The 20,787-nt window shown below is 55.6% G+C and overlaps 1 protein-coding gene across 2 annotated transcripts; it reads left to right on the top strand.

Annotated features, from left to right (window-relative positions):
• Positions 1-76: 76 nt before the first annotated feature.
• Positions 77-14,425, top strand: Npepl1 (aminopeptidase like 1). 2 transcript variants are annotated; one of them, XM_010628767.3, is made up of 12 exons: positions 77-187; positions 288-473; positions 944-1,114; positions 3,691-3,780; positions 4,181-4,262; positions 5,787-5,929; positions 11,303-11,380; positions 12,216-12,316; positions 12,521-12,644; positions 12,901-13,077; positions 13,309-13,419; positions 13,898-14,425. In XM_010628767.3, exons 3-12 carry the CDS (start codon positions 944-946, stop codon positions 14,054-14,056), a joined length of 1,236 nt encoding a protein of 411 aa, XP_010627069.1. In that variant the 5' UTR covers positions 77-187; positions 288-473; the 3' UTR covers positions 14,057-14,425. The 2 variants fall into 2 exon arrangements, with proteins under 2 accessions (XP_010627069.1, XP_010627068.1); XM_010628766.1 differs by lacking the exons at positions 77-187; positions 288-473 and adding an exon at positions 2,214-2,293 and having other exon boundaries at positions 1,038-1,114.
• Positions 14,426-20,787: the final 6,362 nt, after the last annotated feature.

Genomic DNA, 20,787 nt, shown 5'->3' with positions numbered 1-20,787 from the left:
CCGCCACCTGCCCTTCCGCGTGGCGCTCGGCCCCTGACCCCGCGCCAGTGGAAACAGGCCAAGCCCCATCCCAGCGGGGGCCCAAGTGTTCGAAGCAAAGGGGTCCCACCCTGGCCCTCTCGCTCCCGGGCTTCCCTCCACGAGTGTGGCATGCTGCCAGCCAGAGACACAAGCGTCCAATGGCCCGGTGGGGTGCCCGGGAAATGCAGGCGTGGCAGGCAGGGCGGACCCCTGGCACGTGGCCCGGTTTGAAGTCCGCCCTGACTCTCCTCTCCCTGTTAACCTAGCTCTGGCAGGCTGCTCTGGCCACACTCAACCCCAACCCCACGGACAGCTGTCCCCTCTACCTGAACTACGCCACTGTGGCAGCCTTGCCCTCCAGAGTGAGCCGGCACAACAGCCCCTCTGCCGCCCATTTCATCACCCGGCTGGTGCGGACCTGCCTGCCACCCGGAGCCCAGCGCTGCATCCTGGTGAGTGTGTCTGTGAGACAGAGGGCTCCAATGGTCCCGGGAGCTCAGCTTCCACCCACAGCTGAGCCTGTGACCCAGAGGGGGCCTCACACGTCACAGCACGTGCCCCAGACAGGGCAGCAGGTCCAGACAAGCTGTCTGGCCAGATCAGTTTTGGTGGCCAGCCAGAGACCACAGCCTGGATTTCCTGAGGCCAGCGCTCACGTCTGAGCCTCCATGCCTCGTGTTCATGGCTGCTGAGGTGCTTGACGACTCTGGGGGCCAGCGTCTACTTTCTCATATAGCAAGGCCGTGCTTCAGGTCTAGGTCCCGGTGAAGGCACGGGGAGACGGGATCGTGGCTCTGTGGAGTCCTTTTGTGTGGGTTTCATCCACCAGGAGTTGCTGTCAGGCAGAGTCACTGCGGGGCAGCTCCTGGTCACAGCCCCCGTGGCCCTCAGCCCCTGCTCTGCCTACCCTCCTGTGCTGCAGATGGTCTGTGAGCAGTCTGACATCTTCGCATCCGCCTGCGCCCTGGCCCGGGCCTTCCCACTTTTCACGCACCGCTCAGGGGCTTCCCGTCGCTCTGAGAAAAGGACCGTCACCGTGGAGTTCTTCCTGGTGGGACAGGACAACGGGCCCATGGAAGTGTCCACATTGCAAGTGGGTGTTCCCATAGAGGGGGATGGGAGGGCTGCCGTGGTCCCGGGGAGCCCCTCTCCCTCAGGGCAGTCTTCGTTTGCAGGGTTCTGTGCGGTGTGCCAGTGTTGATTGCTCATCTAGCGGGGCACCTTTGTGTTTGAATAGCAGTGTTCCCTTGCTTGTGTGTATTAGATCTGTCAAGGGAGCGCTTTTACATATGTCATTTCACTCGACCCAAAGAGTAACGCTTTGCAGCAGACAAGGCTGGAAGTGATTTCTAACTCTGAGTCCGTGTATGGGCCTGATGCTGGGCTCCCTTCCCACACAGCTGGCCCCAAACCCACTCCTGTGGCCTTGCCTATCTGTCCACTCCAGCAGCCAGACCAGATAGTCTATTATTTCCTGCTTCAGCGCTTACCTTTCATTTTAGATCCAAGAAGACTGAGCCCTAGGCGAGTCCCCCACCCAAGGACTTGGTAGCCACCCTGCCTGGTCTGCTGTCTCCTCTCCCAACCCCAGTGAGCTCACAGCGCTGGCACAAAACCACTTCCCCCGGCCAGATTCCTTGCCTTCAAAGGAAGGACCTTGCTTCTGTCCCTGCCATCTTGAATGAGTTCTTTTTTCTTCATCACCAAACTTTCACAAAACAGTCTGCTTGCTCTGCTTATCTGAATTCTTTACTCTCCCCTACTGAAAGCTGCTTTGCACCTCCTTCTCGGTGTGGCTTTTAAGGCCTCCGCCTCTGGGCTGGTTACTGTCACCCTTCCTTGGAGCATGGCTACTTGTCTGGAGCCTGTCCGCCATCTTGCACAGTCCCGTCACAACCTCTCTGGCTGGCATCAGCCTTCTCTGGGTTCCATCTGCAGTGGGACTCCGAAGAGCACTCCCAGCCCTCTCACTGGGGAGTCCCTTCTGAGCTCTGGACCCACTGTGCTCTAGACCCCAGCCTGGAAGCTGGAGGCCCCTCCCCACCCCTCTTCCAGTCCACACCCCTTCACTCGCCACCACCCTGTCCCGCTCGCAGCTTTAGTGGTTCCTGTTGTCCCTCTGCCTGTCAGGCTTGCTCAGGGTCTGATGCCCTGTGTGGCCTTTCTGTAGCCCTCTCCGTTTTCCCTGCCAGGGATGCCTCCTCAATCCCCGTCCAGCCCCCAGTGCTCTTAAGTCCTGCAGCCTCTGCCTTCCTCTTCTGAAGCTTTGATGGTGAGTGGTCCCTGCTCTGCTGGCCTTGAGTCCCTAGATGTCTCTGGATTCTCAGAATCTGGCTGGTGTGCCCGGGTCCTCAAACACATGTGGACGGAATGAAGGAAGGATCTGATGAAGAAACTGAGGTCTGCTCCCTCCCTGCTTTGTGGCAGTGCTGTGAGCTCACTGGGGTTGGCCGGGTCACACCTGCTTCCCTCCAAGCCAGTCCTGTGGCCCTGACGTGCTTCTCAGACAGGATGCGAGCTGCCGGGTGGCAGGAACACACGCACATCTCATATCTGAGCTGTCAAGTCCCAGGTCTCTACCTCTGAGGCATTGGGGTTTAATTACCCAGGACAGACAGTGGCTCTTGCAGCAATCAGACAGGGCGGAGGTGGCAGTCAGGCTGGCGAATTGACCCTGTGCCTGCCCTTCCTGACACGGTGGGCCTTGGGGAGCCGATGACGAATTCATTGTCACCGCGTGCACCTGCGGGCCCCTGGCTGCTTTTCTCTTAATATCGTCTCCTTCCGGCCAGCTCAGAGGCGCTGACACAGCCGGCTACCTGGCGCTTCTGAGGCATGAGGGTGGGCGGTGAAGAGTGAGGTGGGGCAGGGTGTCCGGGGAATCAGCTGAGAGCGAGGCACTACCGGCAGAGAGGAGCAGGCGGGACGAGGCCTCTAGGTTGGCTGAAGCAGGAGCAGGACCAGGACCACTGCTTTCTGCTAACTGCCAGGGGCAGCCACTCTCTGGGCACATGTGGCATCTGCACTCGCACTTGTCTGATTCCCAGCCGCCTTCCTGAGTGGTGGGGTTTCAGACTCCGCACCTGAGGCTGTGTGGTCCACTTGCCCAGTTCCCTACTCCCTACTGTGTGCCAAGGAGACACACACGCTCCCTGAGGCAGGGTCTGCTATTCCTTTCCACACCCTGTGCCCAGAGCATGCTGCCCAGTGATAAGGAAAACAAAGGCAGCCAGACCTGGGTGCCCTGAAGCAGCTATGAGCTGCCCACATGGGAAAGCAGCTCCCCTGGGCTGAGGGGAGAGCCTGCAGGAGCCCCTGGAAAGCTGCTGGGGAAGGTGGCATTCAAGAAGGTCCTGAGCGTAGGTGCTGAGATCCTCACCGGAGCAAAAGGGTGCGGTCTGCAGAGGCTGGATGAGGGAGGAGCAGGGTGTGGACTTTGAAAGGACCCCAGTGTGAGGCCAGGGCAAAATACTGCATGATGGGGCCCAGCTGCTGGGGAGGGGATCCTGGTGTGGGTCTTGCTTCCGCCTCCCACCAGCCTCCTTGATGCCTTGAGTGTAGCCCTGTAGCCTCCCAGGGAGATCTGGGGTGTGTGCCTCAGATACCACTGGATTCCTGGGAACGTCTACCTCCTACTAGGCCCACTGACCACCTTTTGCTTTTTCCCAGTGTTTAGCAAACGCCACGGAGGGTGTGCGGCTGGCAGCCCGCATTGTGGACACTCCCTGCAATGAGATGAACACAGACATCTTCCTTGAGGTGCGTGGTCTTACGCCAGGGGAGAGGCTGGCCGAGGTGTGGGTTGTGGAGACCTAGAGGCTGTTCGTGCTCTCTGACTGCCCAGGAGCCCTGGAGCTGCTGCCTGTGCACTTTCATCCACCCAGCTCCAAAAGGCCAGCAGCCTTGGCAGAGGGTGTGGGGAGGACAAGGCCTCACTGAGGCCCCGCAGTAGGCTTGCAGCCATGAGCTGCAGGAAGCTGGGGGCTGGCTGGGGGAGCCTTCTCTCCTGGGTTTAATCACGAGAGTCAAGGCTGCTGGCTTCCAAGGCTGGTTGCGCTCCCACTGCACAGGCGATGGCTCATCCCTGGCGCCCAGCCCCGGCCTCGCCTCGATTGGCCATCTTCACATGTCTTCGTGTTTTTTCCATGATCGTGTCCAGGAGATTAACAGAGTTGGAAAAGAGCTGGGAATCGCCCCAACCGTCATCCGGGATGAGGAACTGAAGACAAGAGGATTCGGAGGTGGGTGGGAGCTGCCACCCCATGGGTCTTGGCCTCAGGCAGTGGCCAGGGGCACTTGGATGGCAGAGGTCCAGCAGGGCCCACAGTACACTGTCCCCAACTTTATCTTCCTTGTGACCTGAGGCAAATCAGCCCTTGTCCCAGCGCAAGGCCAGAGCCTGGGAAGCTGACGGTCTCTGGAGGAGGGGCGGCAGCTGTCCAGGTTCTGAGGCATGTTCCGGAGGCAGCCAGCCCCAAGTCCGTCCCCCACCGCAGCCTCGTCACGCCCTGCATACCACACTCCCACCAGCTCAGCAGGCCTCTCCGTTCCTCGAATACACAAGTTCACGTCCATGTCAGAGCTTTGCATGGGTGGCTCACTCATCGGGAATGCTTTTCCGCAAGGCACTCAGATGAGCTGTCTTGTCCTGCGCGTCTGGGCTCCAAGGCCACCTCCTCAGACAGGCCTTCCCTGACGGCTTAGGGCCGCTCCCCACTGCCCAGGAACTCCAGGGGAGGACAGCTGTGGCTGGGTCACGTGGAGGCTGCCAGGCAGCTGGGGACTATCACAGGCCCCGTTGTCTATGGCTGTGAAACAGAGGGCCCCAGGCTGACCTGGGGGGTCTCCCTGCTGCAGCCTGCTGGTCACTGACTCGGCCTGGGGCCCATCCTCTGCTGCCAGCAGGCGACCACTCAGGCTCCGGGCAGTCTCGGGCTGGAGGCTGCTGGGGCAGATGCTACTCCAGTCCGTGGATCTGTCTAGGGCGCTCACGGGATGGCAGCTGGGGTCTCTAGGGACAGCGGGGCAGAGTAAGCAGGGTGGGAGCTCCCATCTTACCTTGTAACCTCCAGGAGGTGTCTCATCCCTCCTGCCACTCTGAGGTGGAGTAGACAGCAGAGACGTGAACACCCCAGAGGGGCAGGGAGCTGTCCCAGCGGTACAACTACAGACACATAAGTGTCTTGTGTGGGGAAGTTTCTCAGAGGAGGTGCATTTGTGGTGGGTGTTCGCGGGAGAGCCATTGTTAGTGCTGTCTGCCTGTGTCCTTATTCAACTCAGTGATGGAGGGACCCTGGGGCTCAGTCTCTGCCCTTCAGCAGCCGCGGTCTTTTTTTGGAAAATGAAGCCTGTAAAGTGGAGGAAGGCAGTGGAGCAGAGGCCTTGGGAGCAGACTGGAAAAAGGAGGTGTTGGTGGCAGCACACTAGGGCCCAGGGAAGGGGGATGCCTGTGGGCCGGCGGCCTTGAAGCCCCCTCCAAAAGTCATTTCCTTCTGCAGGCCTGTTCTCTTCCTTCTGGAAAGGATGCAGCGTTTGTTCCCTCGGCCAGTTTTCTTGCCCAACAGTCCTGTGTGCGGACTGTCATTCCCAGTCTTCACCTTGGAACTGATTCGCATTCCCTGGCCTTTGCCTGCCAGGGCGGGAGGAGAGGGAGCGCTGGTGGGGGCGGCACCGCTCTTCTGTGCCCGGCGGGCCGCAGCAGTGGCCCTCGCGTGGGAGGCTCTACCTGAGCAGCCCCGCCTCACCACACTCTCCCTGCCCCACAGGGATCTACGGCGTGGGCAAGGCGGCCCTGCACCCTCCGGCCCTGGCGGTCCTCAGCCATACCCCCGACGGAGCCACGCAGACCATCGCGTGGGTGGGCAAGGGCATCGTGTATGACACTGGGGGCCTCAGCATCAAGGGGAAGGTGAGGTGTCCGGGCCAGAGGGAGGGCTGGGAGGGCTGGGTCTCTGTAAGCCCTGAATCGGGCAGATTTGGGGCCTGTTTCTGTTCTGAGAAGGAGCGATCTTGTGGAGGGATCCTTGCATTTCATGGCCACATTTTAAGCAGAAATCGGGAATCACAAAATCTGAACAGGGACCTTTGAGAAGTCATAGAAATGATTAAAAGAAAGTAACACAGAGCCCAGGGAGGCAATCACAGAACCGTGCCAGTGCCATGTCCCTGGGTTTCTGTGGAGAGAGTTCTGAGTGGTGGCCTCAAGAAGGCCCCCTGGAAACAGATGACCCCCACAGAAGAGGTAGGGAGCATGTCCCCTGCAGATGCCGCTGGAGGTGGCCCTAGAAGGCCCACGTGGGGTGGCTGTCACTGGCGCGCAGCACCTGAGGAGCAAGCACCATCCTGGCCGTGGAGCTGTCCGCTGCCCGCACCCCTCACACAGCTCTTTGCCCGGTGCCTCCCGCCTGTACGAGGAGGCAGAGGGCACGGAAAGCACGTTCAGAGCAGGCACTGGCAAGCTGGCAGCAGCCGGCAGGGCTCACAGGTGTGTCCTGTCGGTCAGATGATGTTTTTGAAATTTGAATTAGTTACCAACATTTAAAAACAGGAAGAATTCTCATAGAAGACTGCATTTCAGGCCTCTTGTGAGCTCAGAGTATCTGGGAACATTGGCTCGGACTTGCACCTAGCGCATCCCTCCAGGACCAAGGGTGTGGCTGCGGAGGCGTAGTCTGCCTTCTCCACTTGGCCTCTGCCTCCCTGGTTGTTGAGCCACCACCTTGGTTGCTGCTTAGGGCATCAGCTGTGTTTGCAGAGTGGATGATCGTTTTCTTAAAACCTCTCTCTTCCTCTAAACTAAATTATTTTCAGGACTAATCACAAAGTGAAACTAATAAAGGTTTTAAAATAATCCCAATAGCAAACATTCTCTTTTATTGAATTCCATGCATATTATCATGCCAGTGAAACTTTTTTTTTAATCCACTACAAGAAAGCAGCAATGTATTAACTTTTTAAATATTAATGGATTTTTAAAATAGGAAAGATAACTCGGGCTGTTGGAATGGACTGCGGCATCAATATTTGTATGTGGGCCTTGTCATCCACAAATTTGACTTCAGCAATTAGTTGTCTTCACGCATTTATGTTCGACAGACAGCAGCCAGGTTGTCAGGCTGTTTTCCTTCCCAACCGGTCCAAGAACACTGTTAATTTCGTGCTGGGGCATTCCGGAGGACCGCGGCAGAGGGTCCTGAGCACCCCACTTCACAGTGCCTTCCGGAAGCCATGGAAATGACCATGTTCAGTTCTCTGGGATCCATCCTCAAGTTCAGATGTCTGTGGATCAAAAACATCTTCCACCCATGCTCAAGGGTCCACATAGAGCAGCAGAATAGGAGATAATTGGCTTTGGAGCCTTCCTCAGCCCTGACACTGCGCTGGAGCGGGGGAGGCTGAGAACGCCACAGCACTAGGGCACCCAGCTCAGTGGAGCACCCCAGTACTCCTGCCCTTCAAACTGTTCCCGAGTGAACAGAACTGTTCCTGCTGAGTCTGTGTGTGACGGCCAGCCACCCTATGGCTGGCTGGTACTTGCATATGCGTGGGAGAGTGTTGCTTAAGACTATGGATAGATGAACACAAGTCTTATTCGTAGGACTAAAATGTGACAGTGGCCACAGCAGTTGTTTATACTTTAAGAACATGTGTTTGGGGGCGAGGAAGAGGATCACTGGCACTACGAAGAGTTGCATAGAGTTGCCGGCACGTTGTCATGGTGGAACCCCGCTGACTTCTGTGTGGCCGCTGTGCGCTCCTGTCCTGCGCCTGTGTGGCCGCCCGCCCTGCACCTCGGTCCCTTGTGCTACTTTGAGAGAGCTGCGTCCTGGCTGGCAGTGTGTGGATCCTTTCTCCTCGCAGCAGACTCTTACTCTTGGTGTTGGCTTATTAGAGGGCCAGAGCGAGACGCGAGATGCAGACGCCCCAGGGCCCGGTCCTTCTGCTCTGGCCCTCCCGCTGTCCGCTCAGGAGAAACACTAGCACCCAGTGTCACTTCGATCATCCTCAGGCACACAGCTCCAGGGAGGCAGTGGTCTGGGGGTAGTTGGAAGGGCTGCCAGAGCTCAGGGTACCTTTCGTGGCTCTGGATCACCCTCCAAAAATGAGAGCCTGGGCCCAGCCTCTACCTGAGGTCAGACGGGCCTGCAGGCGCTGAATGGTCAGGTGTCTCCGTGTTGCCCAGTTGTCACCGCCCACCGGCACCCAAGCTGGGACGTCCTCAGTGTCACTTCAGGGTGAACCTGGGGCGTCTCCTGAGCTGTGCTCTGCTGAGCACCAGGCTAGACGGTGCGTCTTCTGTGGCCGACAGATCTGTGCCGACTTGAAGGCACTCGCACCCGCACCTGAGGCCAGGTGTGAAGCTCCACACAGCGCCCGTCCTCCCAAGTGGCTGCGTCAGGAGCAGCTGGCACGGGAGTGGTCACTTCTCACAATGAGAGCTAAGTGGTGCCAGCAAAACTCAGTTTTGCAAGAATAGTCACAGCTCTGTTTGGAAAGATCTCAAAGGCCACTCGGGATCAGCATGGACTAGGTCTCAGACATTACTCAGGACCTAGCTACACTTCTAGAAAGTATCGATTACAAAGAGGTTGGTTCATAATGCGTGACACCCACTGGTATTTACCTACTGGAATTTAAATCTGAGGAGTGTGAAAATACAGTTCACTTAAAAATAGCAATACAGCCGTCTGACATGTGAACGTACATGGCGTAATTTTATGAAATATAAATACAACTGTATTTCCCAAAATGGAAAAAAGTGAGAAATGTAGCGCTGTGCATTTTTGCAGATCTCCTTAGAAGCGACAGTAACAGATCTTGTCTGCCTCCACAGAGCGTTTGGTCCATTGCCGTGTGTTTCAGTTGAAGCAGATCGAGAAAATCTAGCCTCTTGCATTGTGTAGTTGGAAAGGACAGAAATATTTCAGTTCCTCTTTCAGATAACCATGGATACTCTTTGCTGTGACACCAAAACTCAACAAGTAGTCTTTTCTTAAAAGTTGGTGATGATGTGGAACTTATCCTCTTTTACAGGGAAATTTCTAGTCTGTGTTGAGCTTCAGATGTTTGGTTTTGTAATCTCGTACATGTGTAGTTTGGAGGATATTGGCCCACAGACTTATGCAGAAGACCCAACTTTGGACACATCTAACCCTATAATATCAAAACCTCACCCTCAGTGATTCTGCCGCCCAGCTCATCACAAGTCTTTGAGTAGAGGGATGCCGTCAGGGTGACCCATGTGAGGTTTTCAGCCTTCTGATTTGTGCTTGAAGCTCCAGTGTTACCCATAGTAATAAATGCTGTCAGCTATTTTCTGGACGCATGAGGCTCCCTTTGCTCTTTGGCTAGAAAATACTTGCCAGGCCTCTAAATCTACAAACTGTCTCTTGTCTGTTGTCCGTGAGCACAGCAGCTGGTTGCACTCATCACTTAAATGCCCAGCCCTGAGTCCCCTCTGAGCAGCCACGCGGCAGCAGCACGCCCCCTCGCCCCGAATCGTGACCATGGCTTATACTCGGGATCGCCTTAAATATTAACTTACTGCCTCGGCAAGGGACTTCCCAGAGGGTTTGGAGAGGATCCCAGTGACTCCTGGTTCCCTTGGGGCCACTGCATCGATTGTGCCGGGCACCCATCTCCTCCACCCCAGCTTCTGCACCATCCCTGCAGTGCCAGGCCACTGAAGAAGGCAGAGGGCGTCTCAGTGTCACAAGGAGCGTCATGAGAAGCTGTCAAGCGTGCCATCACTTGAGTTCTTTTGTTAGCTTGGCATTTTCCTTCCTGTGATGGGGGGGGTGGCACTTTTGACAAGAGCTCAGTGTCCCGTGAATGGCCATCCGGATGCATCTCCTGTGCCGGCCATTCTGAAATGCTTTGATCCTATACTCAGGGTTCCATCTTTCCATTTAAAACAATCTTATGCTTCCTTGCCGATTGGGTCAGAAAGATGGCTTGTTTTCAGTAGTGCTGGATGGATCGTTTTCCCTCAACTTAATTGTAAAAGCACCTCCATTTATAGCTAAAAATACTTTCCACTAAAATCCAAGGCTTGTGCAATACAAAAATCACTCAGTACATTTCAAGCACAAATCCTTACATCTGACGACCTGTTGTTAGTTTAGATTACAAACTTGTCAGTTCAAGTTGGGAACCTATAAAGCGTAAAGATGTATAACCATTTCCAAGTCATTTATAGACATTTACGTGTGCGACAGGACGGCAGCTCTGCGCGCGGCTGCTTCTGGCGGCCAGAGGCCGTCTCCTTCCACCTCCTCCCCTGGGAGACGTGAACTGAGTGTCGGGCAGAGACAGTTCCCTGTCCTGCTGGGAGGGTGGCGGTGGCTCGAGGGAGGATGGGAATGGAGCTGAGAGAAGATGGAGAGGCGCAGAGCAGAAAGGAGAGTGCGGGGCAGACAGCGAGGTTGGAGGGGCTCTGAGCAGGGCTGGAGGGAGACCCGGAAGGTCAGAAGGCTTCAGTGTGGGTGGGGAGCAGGGCCCTGGCTTCCCAGGACGAGTGGACTGGCAGTCGGCTCCCAGAGGTGCGCGCTCCAGCAGGCCTGCACCGCTGGACTGTTGCGCTACTAGAAGGGGCCGCTGGACAGGCAGGGAACCAGAGGGCCCCATACTTGCTCCCGTCCATAAGCCAGCGGGCGGCTGTGACAAGTGGAGTACACGGGCAAGTTGGCAGGCATCACTTCTGGGATTCCACATCCTGGCGGTGACCCGGAGCGCTGATCGCCAACCGGAAGCCTGACAGGTCTGCAGAGTGCTGGCTGGGTGACCCTAAGTGAGCCTCGGCGGCTTCCTGCACTTCGCTTTCTTCCTCACACTTTGGGCAGAGAAGTGGACAAAGAGACCCTGCAGACAGACCCCAGGCTGATGTAGCGGCTTGTTGTGTGGTGGAGGTCAGGGTGCTTGTGTCTGTGTGACAGCCTGGCCTCGGGCGGCCACTCTTCTCCCCACCATCACCGCAGTTACTGCTTCATCGCCCCAAGCACTGCTGGAATAAAGGGGATCTCACACATTCCTCCTCCCCATCTTCTTGTTGCTTCTGGAGATCGCCCCGTTGGTAAAAGGCAAAAGATTTATACAATTTGAAGAGAAACCGGAATGCCCCCTCGGACCTGCCAGAGTTTCACACACTCTGTGGGTGCTCGGTTGGCCTCATGAGAGGCCTTCACAGGCTGGGGTTCCCCGTGGGACGTGGGGGCCTGGTGTGACATGCAGGCCCAAGTTCATGTGACTCAGCCTCTCTCCTGGTTCCTTTGTACTGCTGCAGACCACCATGCCAGGCATGAAGCGAGATTGTGGGGGTGCAGCTGCCATCCTGGGGGCCTTCAGAGCTGCCATCAAGCAGGTAAGTGAGGCTGTGGACTCGGTGCTCCCTGTCTGTGCTGATCCAGTGTCACCTCGAGCTCAGGGGAGAAGCTCCAGTGGCCCCCAAGGGGCTTCTGTCCTGTGCACCATGTGGGAGTCTGGGGCCGTTCGTGCGGCAGGTCCTGAGCAGAGGCCCAGGGTGATCTCTGAGCCGTTGTTGCCCTAGACTCTCCCCAGCAGCTATCCCCAGGGCCTGTTTGGGGGGACCCTGCCCTTGAGGAAGGCTCAGCTGTGGTGAGACCCCAGAGAGAAGCTGAGTTTCTGGGAGCCATTGGGAAGAGGGCTGCAGGGAGGGCTGGCCCACTCTGTATAGAGGGGTGGGGTGCAGGAGTCTGGCTGTACTGGACCCTGCTGCCTGGGACAGGCTCCAGGGATTGCAGGGTGCACTCGAACCTGCACAGGCAGACACTCTGGGCAGTCTCAGTGCTCTGGCATCAGGAAGGGAGAACCACACTTGTTTCCACAAGGGCGCACTCTTGCTGTCGTGTGTGTGTGTGTGTGTGTGTGTGTGTGTGTGTGCGCGTGTGTGCGCGTGTGTGCATGGGAGGACACAATGCTGGCTGACCCCTGTGGAAGGGAGGCAGAGGCCGAGGGGGCTGTGGGACTGTCCTGGCTGGAGCACCTGTGCCCCATGTCAGGTGCATTCACAGCCTGGCACGGGCCATGGAGGATCCTGGGAGCGAGCCCCCCAGGGAACCTCAGCCCTAGTAGCTGGCAGGACTTCGTCGAGGATGGTATGGAGGGTCTGAGAGCCCCAGGTTCACCCTTCCAGGCCTCTGGTCTGCAAGTGCAGCCTCGGCCGCTTCTCCCTCCAGGGCTTCAAAGACAACCTCCATGCCGTGTTCTGCCTGGCAGAGAATGCCGTGGGGCCCAATGCCACCAGGCCAGATGACATCCACCTGCTGTACTCAGGAAAGTAAGCTCCCCCTGTCTCTCCCTGGCCTCTGTTGTTTGAGCTGTGGCCGCCTGTTTCCCGCCCTACCTCTGAGAGGACAGATTGTGTTGGGAGTGGGAGAGCTACTCGATAGGGGCCTCTAAGCATGGTTCCCGAGTACTGAAGGAAGTCCTCTCAGTGCCCCGGGAACTGCGTGCCTGAGCCGGGGCCTCTGCTGTGCCCTAGGACTGTGGAAATCAACAACACGGATGCCGAGGGCCGGCTGGTGCTGGCTGATGGCGTGTCTTATGCCTGCAAGGACCTGGGGGCCGACATCATCCTGGACATGGCCACACTGACTGGGGCTCAGGTGGGTGCCCAGGCTGCAGTCTGGGGAGCTGGAACCCCTTGGCCCTGAGGTGCACAAGGCCAGTGAGGGTGCAGGAAGCTGGGACTCAAGCTACGCCAGATGTTCATGGTTCTCTTCTGTTACTTTTTTCTTTTCTGTAATTTGGTTCTCGCTGCCTCTCTGTTGGCTTATTTTTCCACTGGCATCTGTCCCCTTTGTCTCTTGTGTTTCTCTCCTGCCCTCACTGGATGCTTCCCTCACGCTGGCTGTCACCCAGGGCATCGCCACGGGCAAGTACCACGCGGCAGTGCTTACCAACAGCGCAGAGTGGGAGGCGGCCTGTGTGAAGGCAGGCCAGAAGTGCGGGGATCTGGTACACGCGCTGGTCTACTGCCCCGAGCTGCACTTCAGCGAGTTCACCTCTGCTGTGGCTGACATGAAGAACTCGGTGGCGGTAGGTTGGGGCTGTGTGTCCGGGAGGTGGAGGTAGTGGGCGGCAGAGCGGATGCGGCCCCATGAGGCAGATTGGGGCATTGATGTGTGTGTGTGGGAGGGGAGAGGACTCCTAGGAGGAGGCTGGGTGGGCAGGGTGAGTTCTCCCTGGATCCCCGCCACGTGGCCGAATGTTATAGGCCGCAGGCTCCCCACGCCGGGAGCTGCCAGTGACTCTGTCTTGGCTCCTCAGGACCGGGACAACAGCCCCAGCTCCTGTGCCGGCCTCTTCATTGCCTCGCACATCGGCTTCGACTGGCCTGGGGTCTGGGTCCACCTGGACATCGCTGCGCCGGTGCATGCTGTGAGTGCCACGCAACAGGTGTCCTCCTTCCCGTTAGGGCCCGCTGTCCCCTGCCCACTGGCCTGGCCAGCCCCTCCCTCTTGTCCATAGGGTCTCTCTGGCTCCAGAGCTGCCAGCTGAACTCATTTTATGTTGTGGGCTGCACTGTCTGGGCCCAGCCTCCGGCCTGCTGAAGTCCCCTCTGACCCCCGGCCTCCTTGTCCCTGGGAGCAGTGTGGCTGCTGTGAATGCAGCAGGAGGCCCAGACTCCCCCTTTCCACCCTGAGGGGATCTTGGGGTCAGCGCCAGAGTGCATGGGGCCATGTCACTCGTCCAACCCTAGCCTGACCCTGGGGGAAGGACCACGACCCTGACTTACGCTCTGGGATGCCCTTACCAAGAAGGGGCTCGGGGAGGGGGGGTGCAGGGCACCCAGAAAGTCCCGTGAGCGAGGTGGGGCTGAGGCACCGCGAGCCCAGTCTCCCCGCTCCATCCACAGGGCGAGAGAGCCACCGGCTTCGGTGTGGCCCTCCTGCTGGCGCTCTTCGGCCGGGCCTCCGAGGACCCCCTGCTGAACCTGGTGTCCCCACTGGGCTGTGAGCCTCATGCGCAGGAGGGCGACATGGGGAGGGACTCCAAGAGACGCAGGCTGGTCTGAGGACCAGTACCCGGCCTCGGCCTGGTGGCGGAGGGCTCTTTACCTCACTTTGCACTGATTCGTTTGAGCAGTTGAAAGACAGACTTTCAGTTGGGTTAGGGTTTGTTTTTGGTTTGTCGCTGTGGTGGTGATGGACAGTTCGTTCTTATGTCTTAGGAGAAAGCTTGGGCTTTGGCGGGGCTGTGGTGAGCACTGGTAGGCGTTGGGCTCATTTCTGAGTGCGTGATCCACAGGTCTGCCCTTGTGGCTCCGAGAAACTGCTATCTCTGGGCCTCCCTTACGTCGTGCTCGCCGTGGATGCCCTGCCTTCTCTGAGGGGGCCTTGCTCGTCCTCAGAATTCATTTGAAGTTGGATTAAATGCCGCCATACCAAGCTCTTGCCTCCGTCTGGTTCTTCTCTCACCCCTGTTTTCAGAACCCAGCCCTGAAGCCCAGGAGGCGTGTGAGCTCTCAGGGTGCCACCTGCTTCTCAGACCGGGCCTGGCTTTGAGATCCAGCTGGTCCATCTTGGCTTTTGCAGACAGGAGCCATGCGATCTGCCCCAGGGACCAGGGGCCCTCAGGCTCAGGCCGGAACAGCCAGGCTGTTTGGGTTTTCTGGGGGTGCACAGCACAGACTGCAAATGGAGTGCCAAGTGCTTCCAGGGGATGCTTCCTGGGTTCTGAAGCACCCCAACACTGTCTTAGGTGACAAAGGGCCAGGCTTAGAAACCCATTCTAATTTCTGGTGGGGCAGGCGGGATTCAGGGACAGTGCTCACCATATCTGGACCCCAGGTAACGAGGTAAGGCAGGCATAGGGGGGCTGGGTTTCCACCGTTTCAGAAGACAGAATGATTGCTGCTGCCCACATCTCTGCAGCAGGGGTGAGGACCCGGCTACACATGTCCCCGTCTTAACCCAGTCCCTTCACAGTCCTGGGAATGAAGGTGACTGGGTCCGGCCCCAAGCAAATATTTATTAACTGCCTGCTGTGTACACAGCCCCAGCTGGGCCTGAGAAGTCAAGAACTGGCTCCAAGGCCTCTGGCTCTGTCTGAGAAACTGCTGTCCAGCACGATAACAGCGATTGTGGGCAGTGACCAAATGAGCAGGGGACAGCGGGCTCCTGAGCAGAGGGGAGGCCCGGCTGGAGGCTGGAGGGTTCAGGAGCCTTCACAGGTCATTAGCTGGCTTAATAGCTTGCATTAGGCAGCCCTCCCAGCTTCCCTCGAGATACCCACACCGCAGAGGAGGCAGGGGTCATAGAGATGGCCTAGCTCTTCTGGGGAAGCTGGTACTGCCGCCCCCCACTGCCAGGGAGCTGCGCCCACGTGGATACAGGATGTGGGGTCAAGGAGCAGGGGAGGAACTGAGTCTCCCTTGTGCAGGCACAAAGGCAGCCTTAGGGACAGGGCCAGCTGGGGACCAGGTGCAGGCTCAGGGCCTGGTCTGCCTGGCGTCGGGGGGATGGCAGGGGTGAGCCAAAGGCCTTACTTTCCCTAGGGCCAAAGGGCTTAAGGATGCATTAGCTGTTCCCGTAGTCTCGCTGGAGTCCTGGCAACAGGCTACACTGTCACAGGGTCATGGGGTGGTCGGCTGGGAGAGGTGGGCACTTGGGTCCACTTGATCATGGTTTCCACTTGTGGTACAAAACACAAGTTTGGCAGAGGGGCTGCTCAGCCCTGGCTCACCTGGCACTAGGACCTGAAAGCTGTGGGGCCCATGGTGCTGGGGAGGGTTGCTCAGCATCCTGGTGTTGCCACCGTGTACCTGGAGGGCAGGAAGGACTTCTCACCGTCCCATCTCTGGCAGCAGCCTCCTGTGAACTGGATTCTGGGAAGTCAGGGTCTGGCAGGAAGGGCAGACACAGACACTGCAGGCCAAGAGCCTGTGGTGGTGAGCGGTGCAAGTGCAGAGTGTGTCCGTGTGTGTGTGTGTGTGTGTGTGGTGTGCACGCACAACGGGGCCTGTGGCCCAGGCTGTGTGTGAGAGCCATACAAGGGTCCCTATTGGGATGGGTCATCCCACTTTTCTCATCTGGGCTCCTGGCCTGAGAGCCTGGTTCTCCCTTGGGCACACAGAGGCCCACTGGTGACCTCTTTCTGTGCCACCGAAAGGAGATCAGGGATGCAGCTGTTTTTACTGAGAAGGCTGCGGAACCCCCCATTGCCCCACAGAGCCCTGCCCCCCTGCCACTCCAGATTGGTGACTTGCCCACAGCCTCTAATCCAGGTCTGGCAACCCCATCCCAAGACTCCTTTCCTTCCACACCCTCCCTGACATCCACATCGTGCTCACTCAGGCGTGGGGGCTCACAGGTTCCCCAGAAGGGGCCCTCCTTGCTGCCTAGCTCGGGGTGGCATACCTGGAGCCCCCCCTAGCCTTTCTCAACAGCGGGTCCTGGCCCCGGGCTCAGGGCTGCTGGAGGACCCCCCTTGCCTGGGGACGCACTGGAGAGCTGGAGCTGGCCCGGGAGGCCCACCACCCAATAAATGTCGAATTTGCTGCTACGATTCTCTGTTCTGATCCTCGGTTCAGAATGTGTTCCCTGGCGAATTATGTTCTGCATTTTTGTTTATTTGTTTGTTCTTTAGCAAAAGGTTGTTTTGGTCTGAGATTCAGCAAAAAGACACTGCATTCTGCTTCCTCTGCATTCAGGACTCAGTAAATTAGTTGTTTTCCAGTCTGCTTCTGAGTCCTTGCCTCAAATGAGTCTCCAACAAGATAATGCATTTAAAAGCCCTTGGAAAAGTACCAGCGCCACGCACATGTACAATGTCGTCGTCGTGCGAGCTCTTCAGCTCGGGGAAGGCAAGCCCTCAGCTCGCTCGGCTCCACGCCCACACCCACACTCCTGCCCCCACCTTGGTCCCCAAAGCCCGGCTCGCCCCGCCTCCGAGAGCGCAGGGTTTCTCTTCCCCGGTGCAGGGGCCGATCCTGCCAGCGCCGCGGGGCTGGGGTGGGGGTGGGGCGGAGGCCAAGCTCACTGTCCTTGAAGGAAGGTAACCTCCGCGTCCCAGCAATGGGCCATTTCCACATTTCATCCCTGCTGTGCCCCTGAAGGCTTTGAGGTCAGTCCAGGGAGCATTCTGCAGTCGGGAAAACAAAACTGAAAGCAACCCCTCCCCCCAGGTTAAGCCACTCTGAAGCCTGGTTTTCACTCACCATTACCTCAGTTAGAACACAAAGGTGGCCCTCAGAGGGAACTACCTGCCCCTTTCGGCTGTGTAGGAAGCTCCTTGTTGTCCTGGATCCTCCCCCTGCCCCTCAAGATGGAGTTAGGTAGGGGTAACCAGGGAAGTTGCCGCCGGTTCTTACATAAACCTTTCAGCACCTGAGAGCTCCCGCTCTCCCACCCTGTATCTGACGAGTTTCCCTAGCGGTGGGTGGAAGCCAACTCTCTCACCCAATAGTATTTATTATGTGCCACCTGCATGCATGTCCTGAGACTCTGGGACCCCAGCTCCCAAGTGGAGCCACAGCCAGCTGCAGGGTGCTGGAGGGCACTGTGCCTGGAGCCAAGGGGGCTGGCGTGAATGAGAGTACCCCAGGGTCGCCTCAGGTGTGCTTCCTCTGGTTGGCAATTACTAGAAGAGACAGCGTTTCACCAGCCATCCGCCACTTGCAGGGCAGCCCCTGACCAGATGCTGGGATCTTATTCTTGTCCAGCAGATGCAGAGATCCGACTTCACGCGGCCAGTTTGTGCGTGGGTGAGGACTGAGGGGGGCCTGCCAGTCCGGAAGGATCATGCTGTCTCGGGGTTCCGGTCCCTTCCCACGGGGTGTCATCCAGTGGAGAGGGCTAAGGCCTGTTCCCAGAGGTCATCACTGGTCAGATCCCCTGGCAGCTCTGGGTGTGGCCCAAGGCTCCAAGCCTCAGTCTCCTCATCTGTGTAAAATGCAAAGCCACCACAAGCGCCTCATGACATGTGTTTCTGAAATGATTCCCTGGCTATAACTGCAAAGGCACAGGCAACAAAAGGAAAAATAGGCAAATTGGACTTCATGAAAATTTCAAAATGTTGTGCATCAAAGAAACTCAAGACAGTACAAAGATAATCCACACACCAGGAGGAAGCATTTACAAGTCAGAGATTTAATAAATGATCAACGTCCAGAATTTAGAAGCTCTTAAAACCCAACAACAGCAAAACAGCCTGATTCAGAAATGGGCAAAGAACTGGAATAGACATTTCCCTAAAGAAGATAACACAAATAGCCAATAAGCACATGAAAAGATGTTCAACATCACTAATCATTAGAAAAGAAAAACCACAAATCGAAGTTATAATGAAATACAGCCTAACATCCATTCAAGTGGCTATTACCAAAATTAAGAAAGAAAGAAAGGGGAAAAAAAAACCAAATGCTAACAAGAACATGGAGAATTTGGAGGATACAGAGAAACTGAGTATGTAGGAAGGCACAGCTGCTGTGGAAAGCAGTTTGGCAGTTCCTCAGAAAGTTAAAAATAGAATTACTACATGATGCAGCATCTGCTTTTGTTTTCTGCTTTTGGAGATTGCACACACACACACACACACACACACACACACACATACATATATATGTTTCCAAAATAATTGAAAGGTCTCAAAGAGATTTTTGTACACCCATAGTCACAGCAAGATTATTCACAAAAGCTAAAACGTGGAAGGAGCTCCAGATTTTCTCAATGGGCGATGAGTATATGGAATGTGGCGAACACAGTTTATGTACAGTCAGCCTTAAAAAGGAAGGCATCTTACAGAGACAGAGAGTAAGAGGGTACCAGGGGCTGGCGGAGGGGAGAACGGGCATGGTGAGGGTCAGTTTTACAAAGTGAAAAGAGTTGCAGACAGCAGCGGTGGTGGTTGTCACAGCATGGCGAAGTTGCTTTGTGAGTGTGTGTGTGTGTGTGTGTGTGTGTGGCACTGGGGATTGAACTTAGGGCCTTTGCACTGAGCTGCAGCCCTATTTTCATTTTTTTCTCTTTTTGGACAGGGTCTTGTTAAATCACTGAGTTGCCCAGACTAGGTTGGAACTCTGCCTCAGCCTCCCAGAGTGCTGGGATGACGTGTGTGCCATGACAGCTGCTTGCTGTAAAGATCAACTTTTACATATTTTATTAGTTGTAGGAAAAAAGTAGAAGAAAGAGGTGACGGATATCAAATGTGGCCCAGGAACCCCAAAATATTTACTCGGCCCTTTGCAGAAGATGTTTGCTGGTCACTCAAATTGAGAGATTGAAAGTAAAAAAGCTACACCGAGCATACACTATTCATGAGAACAAAGTAGCCATGGTTACGTTAATGTCAAAAAAGACTTCAGAACCAAGCAAATTACCAGGTACAAACGGGGCTGCTCCATAATGAGAAAAGACCAACTCACCAAGAAGACCTAAGAGTACTACCTAGAGCCAGAGTTCCAAATCATCCAAGACAACAAGACCAAAAGGGCAAGCACCCAATTGTATTTAGAGTCTTGACTTCTTTCTCAGTAAAGTAAATACACAGAAATCCAGCAAGGGTGGAGAAGACTGGGACAGGACTATCGGCTTGACTTTGTCAGTATCTACCAACCAACCTAGCCAGTAGTTACAGAACATTTACTCTTTCCAAGTGCAGATGGAAGACTCACAAAATGGAACACATCCTGGGTCATTAAAAAATTAACCATAGCCAGGCATGGTGGCACACACCTGTAATCCCAGCACTTGGGAGGCTGCGGCAGGAGGATTGCTGTGAGTTCAAGACCACCCTGGACTACATTGTGAGACCCTGTCTCAAAAAAAAAAAAAAAAAAATTAACCATAAGGGCTGGGGATTTAGCTCAGTGGCACTGTGCCTGCCTCATAAGCACAAGGTCCTGAGTTCAATCCCCGGTACCACAATGAATAAATAAATAACATTTAAAAATTGAAAAGCATACAATGTATATTCTTTGACCACAAGAGACTTAAATGAGGGATATCTGGAAAATCCATAAATAACTGGAAGTTAAGCAGAATGCCTGTAAACAACCCATAGGTCAAAGAATCTTTAGGCCAAATAATCTCAGAATCTCAAATTCCAACTTAATGAACTAGACGAAGAGCAAATTAAGCCCAAAGAAAGCAGAAGGAAAAAACTACAGACAAAAACAGAAATGAGAATGAGTGAAAACAGAAAAATCCACTGACTCAAAAGTTAGTTCTTTGAAGAAAAAAATCATGCACCTTTAAAGTGTCTGACTGACTCTGGCATACTCCTAAGAGAAAGGATAGAAATTAGAAATACCAGAAGTGAAAGTAAGGATGTCACTACCTTGACTACAAATACTAAAAGGATAATACGCTGACAATATGAACAACTCTGTTCCCACAAATTAACAATATGTATTAAATGTGCCAATCCAGTAAAAGATACAGTGACAGGGCTGGGGATTTGGCTCAGTGGTTCCGCCTCCTGCCTTGAAAGCACAAGGGCCCGAGTTCAAACTCCACTACGGAAAAAAAAGATACAATGACAAAATTCTCACAGAATTTGGTATTCAGAAAGTGGTAACTTGGCTACAGCTGTAGTTAGGAAAGAAATTGAATACTTCGCAGGGTGTGGTGGGTTTCCCGTAGTTGCAGCCCTGTGGCTGGGGGGCGGGGGTGGAGCTGCGGAAGGAGGGCCACAAGTTCAAGCCCAGACTGGACAACTTGGTAACTTAGCAAGACTCTGTTTCAAAATTTAAAAATAAATAAGTAAATAAAGAAAACAGGGCTGAGCATGTGTAGAAAAGAGCGA

This window comes from Fukomys damarensis, unplaced genomic scaffold (assembly GCF_012274545.1).
Source record: "Fukomys damarensis isolate Sample0158 unplaced genomic scaffold, DMR_v1.0_HiC HiC_scaffold_22, whole genome shotgun sequence".
Taxonomy (NCBI): domain Eukaryota; kingdom Metazoa; phylum Chordata; class Mammalia; order Rodentia; family Bathyergidae; genus Fukomys; species Fukomys damarensis.
The sequence above is the reverse complement of the archived record's forward strand: the minus strand, read 5'-3'. Positions and strand labels throughout refer to the sequence as shown.